General features: G+C 33.6%; 1 protein-coding gene and 1 long non-coding RNA gene across 7 annotated transcripts in view; one reads left to right on the top strand and one right to left on the bottom strand.

Annotated features, from left to right (window-relative positions):
• The window catches only part of EPHA5 (EPH receptor A5), a 313,192-nt gene that overhangs the window by 66,003 nt on the left and 225,320 nt on the right, over window positions 1-21,869 (bottom strand). For 3 of the 6 annotated variants that reach the window (XM_032459293.1, XM_032459303.1, XM_032459325.1), the window contains 2 exons: window positions 15,297-15,456; window positions 10,790-10,895 (listed from right to left, as the gene is read on the bottom strand). In XM_032459293.1, coding sequence (XP_032315184.1) covers window positions 10,790-10,895; window positions 15,297-15,456 — 266 coding nt within the window. The remainder of the gene's footprint in view (window positions 1-10,789; window positions 10,896-15,296; window positions 15,457-21,869) is intronic. The other 3 variants (XM_032459295.1, XM_032459314.1, XM_032459337.1) reach the window with 1 other exon arrangement.
• LOC116657284 lies at window positions 1,492-21,322 on the top strand. The gene is made up of 3 exons (XR_004312413.1): window positions 1,492-1,631; window positions 3,738-3,752; window positions 21,310-21,322. It is a non-coding gene; the product is annotated as an uncharacterized LOC116657284 (long non-coding RNA).

Raw genomic sequence — 21,869 nt, 5'->3', positions numbered from 1 at the left:
TCAAACTGTATATATAAACAATGCTCAATATCACTTATCATGTAAATGCTGTTTTGATGATAACTTAGGTTTTACATCATCTTTGGCGTGATCAAATAGAGGTTAGTCATTTAGGTGACTAAATTCTTCTTAAAAATTTTCTGAGGAAGATTGGGCTTATAGATTGGCATTTTCCTGATAATCTTATCTGCAGTAAATTAAGAATAATTCTATAAATTTAATACCTATTGGTTAAATACTTATGCTAAACTTAGTATCCTTAAAAATGTAGCAATATTTTGCTGACACATATGAAAATCTCACAAACAACTTTAGCAGTGAGGATTTGTGGTAAATTCCAGTATATCTAGGAAATAGTAATATTAACATAGAAAATATTTCACTTAATCTTATATACTTACATTTTTTAAAAGTAGCTTTTTAGGTTTTATTTATTATTATATTATTTAATTATTTTATTTTGGTGGTGGGAGGTAACTAGGTTTATTTCTTTTTAAAGGAGGTACTGGGGATTGAACGCAGGACCTCATGCATGCTAAGCAAGTGCTCTACCACTTGAGCTATACCCTCCCCTGTATACTTACATATTTTCAAGATGTTTGTTCAACTCGTTGCTTTGTGACTATATGTTATGATTATCTTTTACATTTTTATGGGTACTATGTTCTCATATTTTAAAAAAGACATATCTCTTTGTATTAAACAGGGAAAGTGGAATTTAAACAAAGTATTAACAAATTAAATTATTAAACAATCAAAGCTATATGACCTCAATTGAACTCCATACGGATAGATTTCTTTTTAAATGTTGGCAAGATGTGTACGTCATCAAGAATAGAATTAGTTCAAACCAATGTCTATTAAACTTGCTTCAGGAAAACCAAACAAAACAGACATAGGAGTGTGAAAGCAGCACTAGGATTTCCCACTGTCGATGTGTGGAGGGCCCTTGGAGGTGGAGAAGAGGTGTTTGTGATATACCTGAGAATATTTGAATGCCATGGACTATTCAGTCTGGAGGGACACTGAAGAGGAATTACGTAGTTGGTCTAAGAACAGCCTAAGAAAACCCAAGAAACAGAGAGGTTTTCCTCTACTAATCACCACATGGAGGTCTCAATCTGTCAACCTGATGATATCTTCCCATTCAGGATGAAAATGGTGTGTGGAGAGGAAGCAAAAACAAAGAAATGAAAACCTACAATAGGCCCCCCCCAAACCTTCTGTCTTGCCTTTCAATCAACCCTGACTCAAGAGAACTCATGACCATTACGGAGATGTACAACCAAGCACCAGACCATAAGATTAGGAAGGAAAAAATGAGTCTTCATAAATCATAATTAAAAAGATACAATTAAAACTAAAAGAATAATAAAAACTGACACTGCTTTCTGCAATACTGATGGCTCCAAAAGAGAGGACAACACCCACAGACTATTGACAGCAAATGTATGTCAAAGATCTGATACAGAAAAGTATGTCGTTCTTATGTGAGGTTACAAACTCAGGGGAGTAAGAAATGAGAAAGAAGCAAGGAGTGAGAGATAGTAAAAGAATTTGGTAAGCAAGATAATTGGGCTATATTATGGTTTGTAGCATTATCACTATCTCAGCCATCAGCTAGATCTGAAGTCAACCCTTCTACACGGCATGATAAAGAATTCAGCTGTTTGAGACTGAGTTGCTAATCCATTAGAAACATTTATTTCTTTCCGGGTTCATGCCAGTTTTAAAAAAGAGCACAGGTCTTGAATAAATGGGGCTGCTATTATTTGGAACATTGTTCATTTGCTTCATTGCTCAGCAATAAGTTTATTCCTAGACATGGCTCAGGAAATTAACTGATTTTTTATTGTTGTTGACTAGATGGCCAACCCTTTGGCATAGGACCGTGTTATTGATTTTCTCTATAGAGCTGGCCATAAGGTTCCTATGAAAGCCTGTGCTATTGTGGGTTCTGAGAGACGTGGTGAGATTCCCAGAAACCTAGCAGAGTTTTCTGCCAGAGCCCAGCATCTTCTGGTATGTCACACTGTTCTCTCTTCCAGATGGGGATCATATTCTTACAGAAATGGAGCTTCAGACAAGAAGCAAATTTTGCTGTTGTGGTTAGCCTTCTGACCTGCCCTGTGTTTCACAGTACTTGAAATCTGAAATGCTCTAGATTCTTTGCTAAAATAATTTTCATCTCTGTAAATCAATGACATTAAATTGCCTCCAGTACCATAAATAGAATTTTTCCTTCCAAACGTTTGCCTCAATATAACTTCCTGAGAGTTGCAATGATGTTTACATGTTTGATCTGTGAGAAGTCGCAGGTGGGATATTCAATAATGTTGAGCAATTGAGCCAGTAACCCTCATGGGTTCAGTTTCCTAGGACGATTTACTTCCCACAGTGGGCAATTAGTTGTTGCTATGCTCCTAGTCTTTCTGGCACTGCTCTGCCCTGATCCCCATTTGTCAGTTATTAATAAATTATGATCTGCTCTCTAATTATCTGTGATTCAGAGCCTTTGAAGGAAAAAGCATATAATCATGAGAAAACAGAAGGCATAACAACTCTCAGATATTAAATCAATACACATGCCTGTATTTATTATAGTTTTATGAAGTCACATCTATTGCTAATTCATAAACTACTGAGATTTCCTTTTAATGATCTGTTTTCTAAAATCAGTGATTGCATGTGTTCAGTACAAATATTTGCCTATTTAGCATTATTTTAAAATAAAATAGTATTTGATTAAGATATTTTATACAAAACTTACACTTAACAAGTTCCAAAACTACATAATTTAGTTGTTAAAGATGACAAATATAGCAACATATCCATGATGCCCCGAACTTGAAGAGAATCAAGAGAGAAATACAATTATGTTGATGTACATTATCATTTATAAAAAACTAGTACTGCTTAATATTACCAGGTGCATCATCCTGGCATTAGGATGTGCAGATGTCAAATAAACAGCATAAACTAGTTAAGATTTCTTAACTCCTATGCAACAGTTCTTTGATATCACTGCATTTATTTTATTGATGGCACCAAAAGTTTCACTATTCAGTAAGAAAGTACATTTACGGGTTAGGTATTTTATTGTGCTCATGTCAGAGTTACTGACATTTTTCACTTTCCAAACTATCAACACCAATAGGGAAAAATGAGACAAAGCACTTCAAATAGAGATTGATGCCCAGTTTATCTTTAATTCAATAATTTATGAGGCATTCATTCAATCACGTTATGTGGGAGAGCCACAGAAGTCTTTATCCTCTAAATACTTACTGGCGGGCAAAAGAGAGCAGATATTTACTCAATGGACTATAATTTGTGGTTGAAAATGTTAAATTCCTTGATAAATACTGATATATTGTTCTGAGACTTAAGTGGAAGGAGAGAATGCTTTGGCTAAAGGAATTGAGGAAGGTTTTATGATAGAAAGAATGGCTGATGTGAGTCTTGATGTGCGGGTGAGGTATAAATATTGAGAAGAAATGGAAGATATGGAAAAAAGGCACAGGGTGAGACCCTCTTTCTTCACTCCCACCTCGTGTGCTTTGTCTGAGCCAGACCCTACGTCGTGTTCAGGCCTGAGCTCTAACTGTACTGCTATGCAGCACACCTTCCCTGTCCTCTTTTTAGTTAAGGCCCCAGTGCTACTGACTGATTTACTCTGTGGGGCTGTGTATCAGATTCCTGTCAGAGCCTGTGCCATACGAGCTCTGACAGCAAAGGTCAAGAGCTCTGAAGTAGGGGCTGGATTCAGGATGGTGACCAATCCCACTTCAGTCATCCAACAATTGTCTGGTCTCCTGCTACCTCACTGACACTCCTACTCAGTCTCCTTCGGCTGGATCTTCCTCCTTCACTCAACCTCTCAACACGACTCAGAGTGCCCCACTCTCCCCCCGGGCTCTACCCAAATAGCCTCATTTTGATCAGTGGCTTTAAATACCATATTTGTGCCAGAGCATTCTTGAATCAAGTGTCTCCAACTGCATAGTAGATAATATTTTAGCATTTGGATCTATAAGGGCCTGTACTTTGGATTTAAAAAAAAAAAACCTCTGGAACTTTTCATCTGCATGATCTATAATTATCTTTTGAATTAAGCGGCTTTAAATTTGGCTTCTGTTATGTGCAACCAAAGGAATCCAGCTCAAAAACACATAGTGACAATGCTGGAAAGGTAGTTTGAAGCATATTTTCAAGAGAGCTGAACCCAGTTTCACTCTTCCAGTAATATGGTCATTGGACATTTCCTGAGAATGTACAGTAGAATCTGAGATGAACACATATCTATTAGGGGAGACACATAAAATGATGAACTAAAATTACTCCAACTGGGAAAAAAGTTTTGAGGGAAAACAAGAGTGAAATTAGCTAGCTTTCACAATATCAGGAATGGTCATGGGGTAGGTGACATCTGATACATGTCATTCTAAAACAGATAACAGTTTACCAGGTGTAATTTTCAAGTGTAGAATGGAGGGAAAATTCACTTAACCCGGTGTATTTTTTATACTTTATTGCCAAGAAATCACTGACATAAACTTCTAAGAGTTATTTTATTCATATTACCAATCCATTTAGAAAGTTTTTCAATGTTAATACCATTATTTTCAGTAGTAGAAAATCAATGACTTTACATACAAGAGTTCAGAGTTTCACCAAAATCATATAGTTGAATGACTATATGTCATGGGAAAGTTATATAGTGAAGAGCAAGGGTATTAAGTTTAGAGCTGTGTTCAAGACCCAGGCCCTCACTAACTAAATGTGTAATATAACTTATGTTCTAGATGTTGACCTAGGGGCAGGGGCAGGGAGCCCAGAGATAGAAATCCCTGTCATTTTGGATCTTATATTCTAGTATGGGAGACAGACACAAAAATCAACCGAAGAAATATATGTGTGTGTGTGTGTATGTGTGTGTGTATGTATTTGTAATGCATAATAAATATATATGTGTTTAATGACAAAGAGTGTTATGAAGAGACAGATTAGCATAAGGGAGATCTGATGAGCAGAGGAAGGACTCATAGGTCATCATTTCAGTGAGTACAACTAAGAGAATGAGATTGAGCAAAGACAGAAGGAGGAAGCCATGCTGTTCTCTGGGGCAGGGGAGTTTTAGGCAGCAAGTAGAGCCAGTGCAAAAGCCTTAAGACTGGACTATTTTTGTAACAGTCAAGAAACAGAAAGAAGATACATTTTGTGAAGTATAAATTGGAAATAGAGCTAATAGTGAGACACAGTGTTGTGAGATACTACATAACAATGCCTAACAGTAGGTAGCATGTAATTCATGCTAGACGATTTTATATTTATTATTATCAGTAATTCTATTGTGTTTCTCCATTAGGCAAAGAGGATTCCCTGAAGGTTTTCGAATACCTCCAAGCCTTTAAAAATCATTCACTTAACAGGCTCTTATTCTTTGATATCAAATGTGGGCAGGGCTTGGGCACTTGTTTGAATTAAATAATTGCATTCAAAATGCCTGTATAAATATTTTATTGGACTCCAAATGAGCCTGAAGAAAAGTTTCTAAATCCTGTGGATTTTACCACCAAGCTATTGTTTTTCGTAACATAAGAATTGTGGCAGGCATTTATTAAGAAGTCAAATGTTTCTTGAATTAATGAATCAGACCACTATTTTGGTCCAAAGAAAAAGAGTTAACATGAAGGAAATGATTCTAATCTAAGTTCTCTTTATCCCTAACTCTTAATTCTGTTTATAAAATTCTATCCATTTATCAGACTACTAATTTAAAATGGAACACTCTGAAAAAAGGATACTGCCTTTTTATTTCACATGCCTGGGGCTTTTCTGGGTGTTTGATGTGCAATAGACACTCAATATATGTCTGTAATGGTGTCATTTACAACCTGTTAGACTTTAAGAGATTTGAAAAAAATTACAAAAGCTAAATTTTAATATCATTTTTAAGTAACAAAAAATCTAAAGCAGTGTTTTCATAAATCTACTTTTTTCTCTAAATTTCTCACATGATCTGAGTAACTTAAATTTGTTCCTGGCCTTCAAGTAGAATGGCCACTGACTCCTGAAAAATTTTTTGCCTCAGGAAATTATGAGATATTTCAAATGGATTGAGTTTCAATTGTTTAATGAAAGACAAAGGGAAATAGGATTTAGCATGTCCAGCCACAGGATTTGAACATGACCAGGACAAACAAGGGAAGATTTTTTTTTTTTTTTTTGGCCAGGAAAATAGTTAATCCTTTTTACAGGAATTAAGCCACCCCTTAGACTAAATTTATCATCTCAGGACCATCAGAGCATTAAAGTGACACATGAATAGCTTTAGAATCATATCCAAAGCTAAGCAGCTTGAAGGATTCCTTCTGCCTCTTCAAGAGCTATAACTTCTTGGTTTTGTTTTCCAATTTTAAAATTGGCAAACAGCTTTACCTTTTCTTGTGTTTATATGCAAGGACACATGCACATAAGTGTGGGCATGCATGTGTGTAATGTGTGTGTCTTTAACCTCTGAGGGTACATGTGGAATTAATAGAATTAAAAAAGTAAGCTCTGAAATTTTCTTAAGATTTCATTAAATTCATAAACAACTAATAAAAGAAACAAAGTATTAAAATATATTCTTTAATCCCAGGGTGTCTATATTGAGTAAGGTTCAAAGAAGAAACAGTTTCTGCACACTGACAGAAAGATGTTTTCCTTTGTATTTTTTATACCTCTAAATCCTGTTAGTTTAAGCTTTATATCAGACAAAGAAGTGTCTAGTAATCAATTTTTAGAATTAGGCCCCACGTTTGAAACAGGGACACAGGAAAAAAAATCCAGTTTAATAGTATGAATGATTGTCTTCAAAGGAAGGAAAAAGAGGGGAAGGTCACAGTAGAAGCCTTTCTCAAACATGTAATTAGAAGAGTCTGGAGATGACAATCATTGGTTGAAAGATTGATCAGTTAAACAATTTATATCTATATCTATAAATTATATGTATATATCTATAAAATCACATATAAAATAGAAAAGTCCACAAAATTAGGGTATAATAAGAAAGTTATCAATGTGCAATGTCATTACCAATAGAAGAGAAAGATTAAAAAACAATTACAACATGCTGTGCATATCAAGGGGTTTAATTTATTTTCAGCCCAGGGTAATTAGCTCATAGTTTGCATAGGACAAGTCAATTGTTTTGTAGTCCCATGAAAACACTAGTTAAAAGTAATTGGCAAGAAAGTAAAAAATAAAGTCTGAATTCTGCAGAAAATGCTCTATGGAAAATTTAGCACCTTTAAACAAGATGATCACATGAATTCTAGAACTGATAGACTCCTAAGATATTAGAATTCTTTGCCATTTTAAAAATAGAACTTTTTTCTTTCAGGATTGATACTTATCTATATTATTTTAACTGTATCTAGGTAAGAGACTCCAAGAGGTCTCTTTGTAATCAATTTTAGCCTAAAAAGATTAGAAAATCTCTATATTTGATTTATTTTTCATTTTCAAAATATTTTAGAATAAAATAGTTTTTTTTTCTTTGAAATAGATTATTCTCACAGTAGTCAATGTGTTGTATTCCTGATTTTTCCCTATAATCTGAATAAAAACTTAAATTGTCAGTGAATATGTGCCTTCAAGATATATTCTCTCCTGGCCCACATGATGTTATAAATTGTCAACAAATATTACATACAAATGATATTAATATTTTGGCAATACATCAAAATTAATTTGTTTATATCACCAGTAAGCAGTCAAATTATTTGCAATTAAAAGACATGTCATCTAGGAGCAAATATCTGGTTTACAATATATTCAGGAGGTTAAAAAGTGACAAAACAAAGTAAGTTCAAAGTGAGACAAGAGTCTAAATATTATAATTTTGTGTTTATCAATCATGTTTTAGCACAGTGACGAATGAGAAATATACATAATTCTATGTCTTTAGACCATTCCTAAGACAGAATTTTTTCAATAATTTTCTAATGCTTAAAGATAACTCCCCAAATTTATGTTAGGTTTCATCCACATCTCTTCATTTAGTTTTTCTTTTATTTGCAAGACTTTACTGAGTTAATTCGGTATAGTCTAGGTACTATGAGGTAGATAAGATTTTCTTAGTCTCAACAAAAATTGTAAAGTTCATTGTCTTGAATGAGATAGGAAAAGCCCTTCGAAAATCCCATCGTTTAGCTTTTGATAAGTATATTTATATGATAGAAACATAAAATAACCTGTCCATGAAAAGTAAAATAAAATGACATTTTATTTTAAACATTTCTATCATAAGACAAATGTCCTCTGAAATTCAAGAATGTGCTTTCAATAAAATGAAGTAGCAAAAGTTGCATGCAAAAAATTTGCTGGTAAAAAAATATAAATCTCAGTGTAATGAAATTAAATTAAGAAAAAATATAATATGAATGAAAAACACACACATTTATCAATATTGCTATTTTTAAAAAGTAATATACTTCTGGAAGACAGTATATCCAAAACTTATTTTATGAAGACTTGGATTTAGTCATGCTGAAAATTAAGCTTTTTCTCTTGGGTATAGATTTTTTTTTGTATAACCAAGAAATACACTAAATATTTCTATTTACTAAAAACTAACATACTAAAATTTAGTTATTCTCATACAGCAGTTTCAGATACATATGGAATTCATGTGTATGCGTGTGTATGTGTGTGTGTACGTGTGTGCTAAAGCTGTACTATCCTTCAGGTCTCAAACAGTAGACAGATTGAACCTTCTCTGAAACACATTGTCTAATGCTGCGTATGTAACAAGTGCATTGCTTTTACGTCACTTTTGTATATATATATTTTAGGGAAAAAATTGGGGGAGTAATTTCAGAGGTTGATTCGTATGCAGGTAAATGAGAATCCGTAGCTGAATATCATCAGTAAATTCACATTGACAATACTTCGGTTAAATAGATACAGTGTGCTAATTCTACAATAAAACACTTCCTGTATTTTACTTGTCTTTAATAAACCCTCAAACGCACTAATTTATTCGACTCTATACCTTGGCTCTTTCCTCCATTTTCATTCAGTGGATCCAACAAATAAAATATCTTCTTACAATCCCCATGTCCTATAACTAACACTTCTGGATTTATTGGAAAGGAAGAAGCCAACCCATATCTCAGTCAGAAGTAAATAAATGATATTACAAACCAGCTTTGCAAATGTATCCTAGTTATTCACCCTGTTGAGGTAGAAAAGACACATTATCTCATGGTAGTTTTCTGAGTAGTTACAGTCCACTCAATTATCTTACTTGATCAAAATCTGAGCAAAGTTTTTATGACAAGACTGGTGGAATTAGCTTATCTTCCAGAAAGCATCTACTGTACAGAGGTAGAGCACTCTCCCCAGGTGACTTCAGAGAGAAGAGGTCAGTGTGGCACTAGACAGCCAGGCTTCTGGCTGGGGAGGGTCAATAAATACCAACTGCTTCCCAGCTAGAAATTCTGAAAATGTGTCACTGCTATTCTAACGCTAAAAGTAAGCAATGGATTTCTATGTACATTCTTAAGAAAACTTTGAATACTTGTAAATGAACAAGAACTAGAAGAAAGGGAATTTTCAGAAAAGAGGAAGGATCTTCAAAGGAAGTAACAGTGTTTTATGAAAATAAAATATCACTACTGTAATTTAAGGATGTAGTAATAAATCTTTTCAGAACACAATATGCAACCTATTGAAAATGCCTAATTCTATGTATTTATGAGTTGAATAGGTGCTAAAGAATCAAAAGTAAATGAGTAAAACAGTAATAAAATCGATATGGATATTAATTTTCTGACTTTTCTTGGATCTTATAGTATATTTTCTGCATATTTGCATATTTGTGCAGGTTTAAATATTTCCATGAAGATTTTCATCAGGTTTTTGATAACAGTCTAACACCAAAACATTTTCAAATGAACAGCTCTCATTACTAAGTAGCCATTCTAACAATGGCCTGGATGAAAAATGAAAATATGTTTGTTGTAGGAATAGAGCACACTCATGCTTTTATTTGTTTCTCTATTTTTTTTTTAGGAAAGTTGACTATGCTCAGCTCAACGTCAGTAAATATCTTTACACAACCTCTTGTCGGGGCGCTACCTCTTTTATTTTTGTTCAAAATGAAAAATGTAAATATGTAATACACATATTAATGTATCTACTGATATAACATTGAATAAAATTCACTTCAAGTCAGTATACACTATGATTGATGCATTCAGGTTGAAATCACTAAGAAGCTGAAAATAAATGCCGTCATAATAAAGGGTTGGTTATTTCTCAAAATGCTTGTTTGCCAGAGTTTCCACTTTGTATCCATCATCCTATTAGGATAGAATGCTGGGTAACTAGAATTATTATCCTATTCCTCTAAAATGCCAAGCACAGACACAGGCCCTCCAAAACACTAAAACTGAAGCTTTTGAGAGAATATTTCAATAAATAGTTTTGAGAGGAAAATAAAATTCAGATTAAAGTAAAAAAACTATATCAAAAAAAGATATGGCTATATTAATGACATAATAAATACTAACAGTACTATTCTTGTGAAGCTAGCATAGCTGGAAAAGAGAAATCATGTGCTTAAAAGTTAGTACTCACATGGACAATTAAAGCTTAAGAAATACATCAAACATTGAGGTTATCTACTGATATATTGCTTGTCTGATTTGTTTTGGGATGTGCTTAACAGCCAAATGGTCAGATCAAGGTAAGGAAGAGATCAGCTGCAAAAGTTCAGAATCACAGCTTTCTGTCTTACCTTCCACTGAGGAGGAAGCCGATAACCACCGCCAACAAAATGACTCCCACTGTCACAGACACAGCAATTATAGGAATCTGGCTTTGATCGCTGGATGCTGCAACTGCTGATAGGAGACACAGAAAATGGAGCTTGTGGTTAAAGTGATCATATGCATTCAAATAAGAGCTGCTTAATAGCCGGTAATCAATGCATGGTTTAAGCCATTCACCCACACTTGGCTGAGATTTCCCACTAATAATCTCTTCTCAATGGTGTGTAATTGAAAAGACATCTTTAGGAGAAAATATTTATTCTCCAAATGGAAATTTGGAAGAACTGCTAAGTCACTGATCATTTCCTTGTCATCATAAAAAATGAATGTAATTGTTTGCATGGTACTCATTTAGGGATCTTACATTTGCAAGATAAAATGTAGCTTAGTCCTTGATTTCAAACACCTCTTAAATAGGAGGTGCTAAGTATATGACATTTTTAGAGTTTGCATGAGGCTGTTCTCTAGGAAAAAAACAATCTCATTTTCTCCGATAGGGTTTTTTCTCATAGACAAGGTTGAAATGCCCAAAATGTCCAAAACAATGTAGCTATGACTTCACTAAAGTTAAATACGATATCACTATTCTGAATATAATTTTAAAAGTTGTAATTTCTAACAGAATATAATCACTAAATATACTTTATAAGAAGGACCACTTTTTCAAAACTATCAAGGCCATTTAGAACTTTAAGCCTGCAGTAAGATTAGATTTGTTTTCATGATTTTTTTTAATACACGGATTTAGATGAAATATTTTATATTTTAATAACACCATTACCATAATAAGAGGAATATGGACATAATTAGATAGTTGTACCTAAAAAAAAGCAAATGAATTTTTCTTTTGTCAGGATAACTAAGCCTGATTAAAATAAGAAACCTATAGAGAAAAATAAATTTTATTGATATTCTTGAGAAATCTTCAATAGGATACCTAACATGCTTATTGTTTAATGACATTATCATTTTGATAAATTCAGAGTGGCATTAGTTCATTTCCATGACAACAAATTTTAAGTCATCCAAGCTAACAACAACCATACTTCTCGTGTTTTGTTTCTTATAATCTTACAATCTGATCTTGGCCCTATCAATAGTTTGGGCATTCAAATGGTTCCCTTCCTAGTCTTATCACGTCTTCATTGATTTTTTTCAATCAAAATTGACTGACTCTCTGACAACCTGTTTACACTGATCTACACTTTTAACCCTTTCAGATCAATCTTCTAGAACCCGGTATCATCAACAACTGGTTTATGTACAAGAAAAACTATTATTTGCAATCCAAATCTATGCCCTCCCTCTTCTTGGATGATAATAGTTGCAATACAATGTCTCTTTACCCTGCTTTTTCCTATTCTCTGATGCTGAGGTGTGTGGTAGAGAATTTGTTATTGGTGAGCAGTATAATGGAGTAAGGCAAAGCTACCCCACTACCACTAGCAGCCTTTCCCAGGATTTGCCTTATTAAATTCTAAATTCAGGTTACTTATTTTCTCAGTTTTTAACTTTCTTTTTGGCAGGTGGCATTGTTTCTAGAGAAATCCATGAAGACTTGGCCCAAATAAGTTCAATGTTATTTTGTTTGGGCTCCAAAGCTTTTGACTCTCTCTTTTGATTTCCTAACAAAATCATCCCCATAATGAGTCTTCCTTGTTTTCTCAGTACACTAATCCATTCCCACTTCCCAAATTGTAGAAATGTTAAGCTTCATGGGGAAAGGTATAGCTCAAGTGGTAGAGTGCATGCTTAGCATGCATGAGCTCCTTAGGTTAAAGCCCCAGCACCTCCTTTAAGAATAAACTACCTCCCCCCACCAAAAAAACCCCCAAAACCTAGAAATGTTAAACTTTATAGATAAAAGAGAGGGATCGAGTCTGAACTCCATGGTTAAAAATAACTCCATACCTTTCTTTGGCTTTACCTAACTCCACTGTTAAAATCCTTCTTGTCTCTTCCACGACCTTGATCCTTAAAAATCTCAACCTGGGAGAGATTTTCATTTTCTTACAGGCAGCTTCTCTGCTACTTACCACCCAAACAGATGATTCTTCTTGGGGGGAACAGATCCTTATACCTAAACTTACTGATATTATTAGTGCTATTTTAATCATCAGTATGCATCTTCTTTAACTCCCTATTAGATTATAATCCTTGAGAAGAGAGGGATTGGGCTTTAAAGTCATTTGAGTCACTCATTGTACCTACAGTACCCAGTACCTAGAGTGAAAACTCTTGATGCGTAGGAAGTCAATAAGATAAATTTTAAAATAGTGAACAAAACTATTATCCCCAAAGAGTTCTTGACACAAATATTCCATTATTCAGAATTAAACAGACTGTATTCTTACTCTCTGGAGGTAAGTTTCCATGTATTACTCATCTTAGTTTCTGCAGAGTCTAGCAAAGCCAAGCACATAATAGCACATTCTTGCTGAATTATATCCAGAAGGTTTCTACATGAAGATCAAAGGGGATGGGTATGTAATAGATACTTAGTGCAAAGAAAAAGTCATTCTTAAAATGCTCGGAAATACATGTACACCAACTCAAGTAAAAATAAAATTCCACACTAAATGTAGGAGGAAATACATCCCTAAGATGTTTAATTATCTATTAATCAAAAACCTGCTTTTGTACTAAAATATTTGTGTGATACTTCTTTCCCTCTAGAAATTATGTAGGAAAAAATTTAGAAGTAGACATTCTCAGGTGAGATTTTGTAAAATATACAGAAAATGACTTCATATTAGTTCTCTCAAAGATCAGGCTGATGGATATTGGCACACTTAGAAATTACTATTTGATAAAAAAAAAGTAAGGGAAGGAATATCAAATAGTCTGAAGAAAAACTAGTCACTGAACATGCCAACATTCTAAAACTATGTGGAATTTTACTATCTTTTAAAATGAGATTTTTCATTTGTATAGTTATTCAAGCACTCAAGCATATTGTGAGATATTACTCTATGGCTTTTTTCCCAGAATTGGAGAACCACATAAGCATTATACATTACTAATGGTACATAAATAGCAGCAAAGCCTATTAGGGTGACCAGTTTATATCATATGTGTTTTGTCATAAATCCAAATCAGGATTCAAGGTATGAAAGTAAATAATCCACTACCAGTATTACATAAATTTTCTGACTGATTACATCTATTCTTATCAAATCTATTAAGAAACTCTTCTAAATAGCTCTAAATGTTCAAATTCCAATACTTTCAATTAAACATGGGACTTTCCTTGGAAAGAATTTATTATTTTTCAAAATGGCACCCTAATCTGTATAAAATCAAGTGAATGTATACTTAGACAGCTATTTTTTTTAACATTTTTTATTGATTTATAATCATTTTACAATGTTGTGTCAAATTCCAGTGTTCAGCACAATTTTTCAGTCATTCATGGACATATACACACTCCTTGTCACATTAGACAGCTATTTTTAAAGTAATAAAAATTATTTTCTATATAATTCAGTTAAACATGCTTTAAAAAGAAGTATAACTTCATCTTCTAAAGACCTATGTTATATAGGTTTATGGAAATTTTAATTTAATAATTCTTCTGTTCATTACAAAGTAAATCTACTAACTAAGCTCTCATTTTTCATTGATTTTCAAAGGGAGAAAATACATGTTTTATTTTCATTTTAAAATCACTAATTCTTACATAACTTGAATATAAAAAGTACATATTATGTGTATATATGTATTGTGTGTGTATAAACATATACATTTACACATATTTGACAGTTCACAGTACTTCTATGTGTTATTTTCTTCATAACAAGACTTTAATAGTGTCAGTTCTTTCATCTATAAACAAGGCAAGTTATTGCCTTCTTCTAATCCTGCTTTCAATGTATGCTTTAGGGCAAGTAAGTAATCTAAATATTTTTTTTGACATTTAAGAAGAAAAAGTTTTAATGCCATTTTCACTATTTTATGAAAAAAAGAAGGTACAAGAAGGGTCTTCCAGAAATATTTCCAGACCCTCCACTCAGAGATGCTGCTAGAGATTTAGATTTTTTTAGAACAATCACACTGGTTCCTGAAAGCACCATTTTCTTGCCAAACTCAGTATTAATGAAAGTCCCCTGTGGAATTTTCATGGAAAGACTAAGCCTTGTAGCCTAGTTCAAGTAAAAATTAAATGCCAATAATTCAATGAAGTATGGCAGCAGTGGAAAGAAAGTCTTTAAAAGCAAGGTTTAAACATTTCTTAAGGGTCTCCTGATGCTTCATCTCCCAGTAGACTAAAAGCAATGAGGAGCGGGGACTGATGTGTTAACCCGCTAACCTACCATAATAGCATGACAGATGCTTCCTACCTGAAGGGGTCATTCCTGGGGGAGAGAGAAGAAGCAGGAGACTGACAGAATGCCCAGGGAGAGTATTGATCCACTGACTCTTTTCTGGTAACCATTACAGAGACATGAGTTGACAGTAATTAAAATGACTTACACACTGGGATGGTTTCAAACTCAAATCTTCGACTGAAGACACCGTAGCCTGCTGCTGTGCGTGCTCGAATTTGGAAGACATATACTGAAGCCGGTTTCAAGCCCTCTGCAGTTATAGTTGTCTCTTTAGATTTGATAATTGTATAGCTGGTCTCTTGGTCCTTGGATTACACATGCACATAGAATAAAAAGAAGTCAATATATGCATTACTAATGACAGCAAAACTTAGAATCAAAGATCAGAAAAAGAATGAGAAACTGATAGAACTGCTATTAGTACAAATAAGATATTCTAGGAAACAAAAGAAACCTACACATCCTAGATGTGTTATTTATATAGAAACTTAAAGTATTTTCTAGAACTCAAAGAGGGTGGATATATTCTCCACTCATTCACCACACTTACTTTGGGCAGAAATAGATATGTAAAATTTTTAAATTCAACTTCCAGGAGATAAGTTATTTTACAGACTCTATTTTAGTACTGCTCATTGTGTGCGCATTTTTCTAATAAACGTTTTATTGAAGCGCATCTAATGTGTTACTGGTTCACAGACAAAGGTGAAAATATATCACATACTTCCAGGTAAGACCTATGCCTTTTATCTTTAGTGAATTTGATTTCTAGTTATATTTAGGGCTTGGGAGAAGGAATGAGTATGTTACTAAAGAACTTTAATTTCACGTCACTAAGTCTAAACACGGAGCAGTAAAGAAAAAATACAAATAAGCAACAATATATTTTTCCTTTTTAAAATCTTTCTATTTTTTCATATTTATGTGTTTGGGTTGAGTTAGCAGTGAATGGAAATGAAGTGGGGAAAAATGTCACTAGAAAGATAATTTTGGAAAGTGAAATAAAGAGGAACTGTTCCTATTTTGACTGTTAACAAAAGTCTAGGCAAACCACCTATAATTCATCATTACCTCTGAAGTTACCATGCTGAACATAAAATTTTGGGTTAATAACGATTTAAAACACACAAAGTCCTTGTTTTGAATTTTTTCTCCCTTTATATTTTTCTGTGTGAATTCTTGGTTAAACTTGTTTCTTCCTTAAGGTCTTTCTACATTTATTAAATTTCTGATAGATACTATAGGATGAATTAAAAATAGGTATGCTTAGAGATTTTTCCCCCTTGTAAAGAACTGGTCTTATAATAACTTAATTGATCACTGTAAACTGTTGTTTTCAGGGAATTTTGCCTTGACAGGCAGAAAAATGTATTGATTTTTTAAAAAGATCTAAGGGGAATAACATGTAAAGTATTTCTTTTTCCTATATGAGAAGAAAATGGAAAGCAAGAATATAGTTTTTTTTTCAAGCACTCTAATAAGGAATAAGGTTATTATTTAATCTCCCTAATGCCATTAAAATGTAAAACAAATGCAAATCACATCCCTTGTCCCTTGAAATTTACAGCACACCATGCTGTGCCTTTAGTGTGGACACTGAAATCATGTGCTAAACTACAGCAAGCCCATTTGTACGTTTATCCTCAGTTTCTTTATCTGTACAATTGGGGTAGAAATTGGTGCCTGGATTTCCTTATAGAAATGTTATAAGAATGAAACAAGGCAATGTATGTGAAGATGTTACCCTAAAAGTTAAAGACCCTGGTTCTTGTCATACCTCAAAGACAAGTGTGCAGTTGGCAGACAGTGTGTTGTGTAGCAAAAGATTTTAAAAGATTTATTCAAAAAGAAAAGAAACGTACACCCCCCAAGAACAGGAGGTGGGCTGACCCAAGGGAGGAAAAGCTGTGGATTTTCTCTCCCCTTTCTCTTATAGCCTCACTCAGAGGTGGTCTCTTGATTGATTGACGGCTGTTGTCCCTGGAATGCTCAGTCACGTTTGGCCCCTTTGCCCATGTCCTTACCCATAGTGTACACAGAAAATCCCACACAGGGGAGGGCTAAACTGCAATGTTATTTATAATACAATGAACATTGGGTTGTGTCAGGTTAAGTCATTTCTGCTACCGCACAGTCGTGGCTGTCATGTTTTAACCAGTTTCTTGCTGACACTCATTCAGAAGAAGTAACGTCCTTTTATGCTGGAGGCGGGCATAACACCATCTTCTGAACCATCCTTCCTCTCCTCCACTTATCTGCCCGATGCTTCCCCTTATCTAACTATCTAACAAAAATACTTATTAAACTATAAAGTATGAGTTTTAATTGTCATAACTATTATTTTTTGTCTAATTTTACACATCAAAGTCAACATCTAACCACATTCTATCCAACCACCAATACAATCTAAAATAGACAATGTATAAATATGCTTCTTTTAAAGTGGTTTTCCCATTCCTCATTTAATATGTTCAAGCATATAAAATTTTCTTAGGGTTGAGTATATCCAAATTTCTCTCTAGACAGGTATAGTTTAAATTTTAATCCAAATAGGTTTTTCTGATTCACTCTATGTAAACAACTGATCTTTGTTTTCTGTTATAGGTTTAAGTGCCTAATCTTTAAAATGTTGAGGAAATTTTATTAGAGTTTTGCAAAGAATTTAAAGTAGGTAATTAATTCTATAAAATTTGACCTAGTAATGTCAGTCATTTTCTTCACTCACAAATATTTATTGATCCTCTCTTATCTACTCTATTACCCCTTCTATGTGATAGGGGTAGAACAGTGAAAAAGCAGATAATTTCTTGATGTGTTCCTTTTAAAAAGGGTAAGTAGCTTCCATAAACCACTGTAGTTATTGATGGTCTGAGTATACTCAACTTTATGACTGAATGTGCAAGACTTTTTCAATAATATTATACTTTCCAGTTCAGCTGTGATTGAATCGGTAATTTTCAGTAAGAAATGTTAAAATATATGTTCACTATTATTTGCATTTTGTTTAAAGGGAATTTGAGTTGGTGAAAAAAATCAAATCAAAATGAAAGATTTTGGTATATTTGGTATTATTAGAATTTTTACATAAAATATTAATTAACATTTATATGTAAAGTAAGAATTTTTTTTTTTTTTTTTACCAAAAAAGCATAAGAATATCAGGGTTAGAATTCCAGCCATGTTATTAACTAAGTACATGTGTAAATGCGGGTATGTAGCTCAACTTCAGTTTGTTTTCTTCTTTAAAATGGGATGAAATTATTTATCAAGGGTTTTGTTAGAACATACAGATGGAAACCTAGACAATATACCTAGCACTCAGCATAATCTTCTGAGCAGTTCTAGGTAAATTTGAATTGACCCTACAGCATGGTGGCAAATTCTTCTACTGAAAAGAAAAAAAGAATTAAAAAGCTTACATGATTATGACTGCTAACTACTGAAAAAAAAAAAAAAGAAATTGATAATTTGGCCAAAAAGAAAAAAAATATTGCAAGGAAACTGGAATGCTGCTCCTTGAAATAATGTATAATCTAATATCATTTGAACAAAATTATAAAACATTCTGTCCAATTTATCTACTAACATTATGTAGGTCTCAGTGGTTCCTTATGGCAGGTCTAATTGTACATTGTCTCTCTGAGTTTGTTGAATACAGTATGTCTGAAGGGACTTAGCAAAGCTTATATCAAAAGGATCAAAACCCATACAGACACATTTTGAATTATCTAAGTATATTCTAAAATTTCCTTCTGATCCACTCCTTTACATCATCTTCATACTATAATTTCCTTATATTACAAGGCTATCTACACATCTTCAACACCCACAACCAAACGCTGCCAAGTCCTTGGTCAGGGTAGTGGCTTTTGCTGCCTTCATGCCCCAGCTGAGCAAATGAGCTACATTCCCCAGCTGCTTAGCAAACACTGTTCACATGCAGCGAGGGGAGGGCCTGAGCAGAAGGAGCCAGCTGGCAAACACCCTGCCAAAGGGCAGCTTCCCTTTGCCTCTGTCTTTAATTAAGAGATGGCAATGGGCCCATCACCATGCAGGAGCAGAGAGGCCCAATGACCTCTATTAGAGCAGGGCAATCACAGGCAGAGATGCCAGCTGGCAAATGTGTGAGCCCTGGAAAGCTCTGCCACCTGTGTCTGGCCAAGAGCCATCCAATAAAATGGTAGTGTCATTCTGAAGATTCAAAATGAGCTCTGGAAACCTATCAGGACACCCACCTCAATACATGGTATAAAAGCTCATTATCCTTTATTTCTTCCCTTCTGAAAGTGTAAAAAAAAAAAAAAAACTTTTTGTGTATTTCATCAGTATGCTCAATAATTCTGCTTGGCAAAAAAGTCTGGGAATTAGTATCTTCACTGTAAAAAGGAAAACACTGACTAAAAGAAGGTAATAACTTCCTCAAAATTATATCTAAGAGTTTTTCTGTTTTTATAGCATGTAAGTAGGCAACTTGTTATTCATTTATTTAGGTTATGGATAGAAATCTTTTTTCCCAAATCATTTATTCTTATTTTGAATTATGTAGATAATAGAATGTATTAATATAGCATGAACTATAAAATATTAAACATAAACCAAATCTTACTGAATAAATATAACTTATACAATGAACTGTAAAGAAAATATTTCAACATGGATAAAATTAATTTGAAGGAATATTAATAGAAAAGGACTCTGCCACATCACTTATGGAGTAACTGTTTTAACAGAAGTAGTAGCTCAAAGGAAAAAAAAAGATAAATCCTTGATTCTAATGAATATTTTGTATATGAGACTCAAGCATATGCTGGGAAGTAAAAGTAAAAACAATTGAAGGTTACTCATAAGAGGAAAAAATTAGAACAATTTCCTTACAGATCACAAAACAAAACAAAAAACACCTCAGACATTGGTCCAGTTAGTTGCGTCAGGTAAAGAAAAACGATGCAGGAAAATAAGGACTTGTCAAACTTTTAGTCTTCCTGCAGTTGAACTTTATTTCATCTAAGATATGTATGTTTCATCTAAGATGTTTTTGTATATATTCAAATATATAGTTTTTGGTGTATAGTTACTTTAAGATGCCATTATGAATTCCAATTTCTTTTAAAGTCAACTTTAATTACAATAAAATTCTGAGACTTAAAAGTGTTTATAAAAGAACTCATGTCTAGCTTTGCATTAGTATGCAGTAATAAGGTTTACCAAAACTTGAAAAAGGAATGTAAACCTTAATTTAACAAATTTTTTTTGGATACAGCGTTTATTTAAATTGTAGACTTCCAGAACTTGCAATTCAGTTTGGATCACTACTCCCAGAGAAACAGGGATTGGAGGGGGAGGTGGATATTAATATCATAACATTTTACTTGATTTACTCTATTTTTTTTTTTTACAATAGACACTGTAAACCTTATCCCAACAAAACTTTGTCTCAGAGATATTTTCTTAGAACAATCTTGGTGAATAATCTATTTGATAATATATTTTTGGAAATACCTTATAAGTATCTTCATTTATGTTTCCTAATAATCCAGTGGTTACATATAATGCTACCAGCAAGTCATTCCTAGAAATACAACTATTTCAAAAATAACTGCTTTTCTATTCATCTATTTATAAAACCAATATATGAGCATTGTACAGATACCCAAAACCTAGAAAGAATATGTAGATAGCCCCACCCTCCCTGACATAAACTCTATTGTTTTATTCTCTGTTGGGTCTTTACACTGGTAATTGTTGACTCAGTGATGAAAGAAGCAATTTTTTAAAATGCTATGAATTACTTCAGTGTGTTTCACTGTATTTACATACACTCTTTTATCTATGCATATATACGGAATGTTGAATTTTTAAGTAATTTTCATCAATGGGATATCAGTATTTCTCATGATATGTTCGTATTAGTATAAGCGGAGCCATTTATTCCCTCTTTCATTTCCAATGTCCTAGCTTGGACAATTTCTTGGGTATTGCAAAGTAAGCTTTTGAACTTCCTCCACCCATCTTCACCCTTCCTTAAAAGAAAAGGAGGATGTCTCTGGGAGTTTGGGAGAAGCAACTGGATAAGTGTGGCTGAGCCCTTCCTTCCCTTGTCTTTTGGGATTTGCTTCTCTGCATTATGTCAGCAATCTTTACCACCTTTACTTCCACAGGAACACACGTCTGGGTCAGGGTCTTCTACTCACCTCTTAGAGGCTGGTTTGGGCACTCATTTGTCTTTACCTGGTCAATTAAAACTCAAGTTGTTCTAAATAGTGTATGTCACTCAGATCTAGACTGTACAAAAATCACAGTAAAATGGGGGTGGGAGTTGGAGCAAGACTCATGGTGTCTACATATCTAAGCCAAATGCTAAAGTCCAGCTTTAGAAATTATAAATTCATCCTTAGCTTCCATCTGTGTTATTCCTTTACCAATAGCTCATCTGGTTGTGGATTCAGAAAAGAGGGAGAGGGATGATTACTGCCTTTAGATTGCAACAACTGTTACGGCAAAACATGTTACAGTGGACCTGGGTGCCAACTCAGGGAAGGCGACGAAATCAAGAAAGTAAAGACAATGTGAAGCACACATTTCCAGTTTTATGCCCTCAAATTTTAAAATAAACTGTATGCTACAGTGTTAGATTTTGATTACAGATTTTTTAAACTTACACAGTATATGTATATACCTCATCTGCTTATACTTCCTTAACAGTGTAGGTATTATGCAG

The sequence above is a fragment of the Camelus ferus genome, chromosome 2, assembly GCF_009834535.1.
Source record: "Camelus ferus isolate YT-003-E chromosome 2, BCGSAC_Cfer_1.0, whole genome shotgun sequence".
Taxonomy (NCBI): Eukaryota; Metazoa; Chordata; class Mammalia; order Artiodactyla; family Camelidae; genus Camelus; species Camelus ferus.
This window is presented reverse-complemented; position numbering and strand designations above follow the sequence as displayed.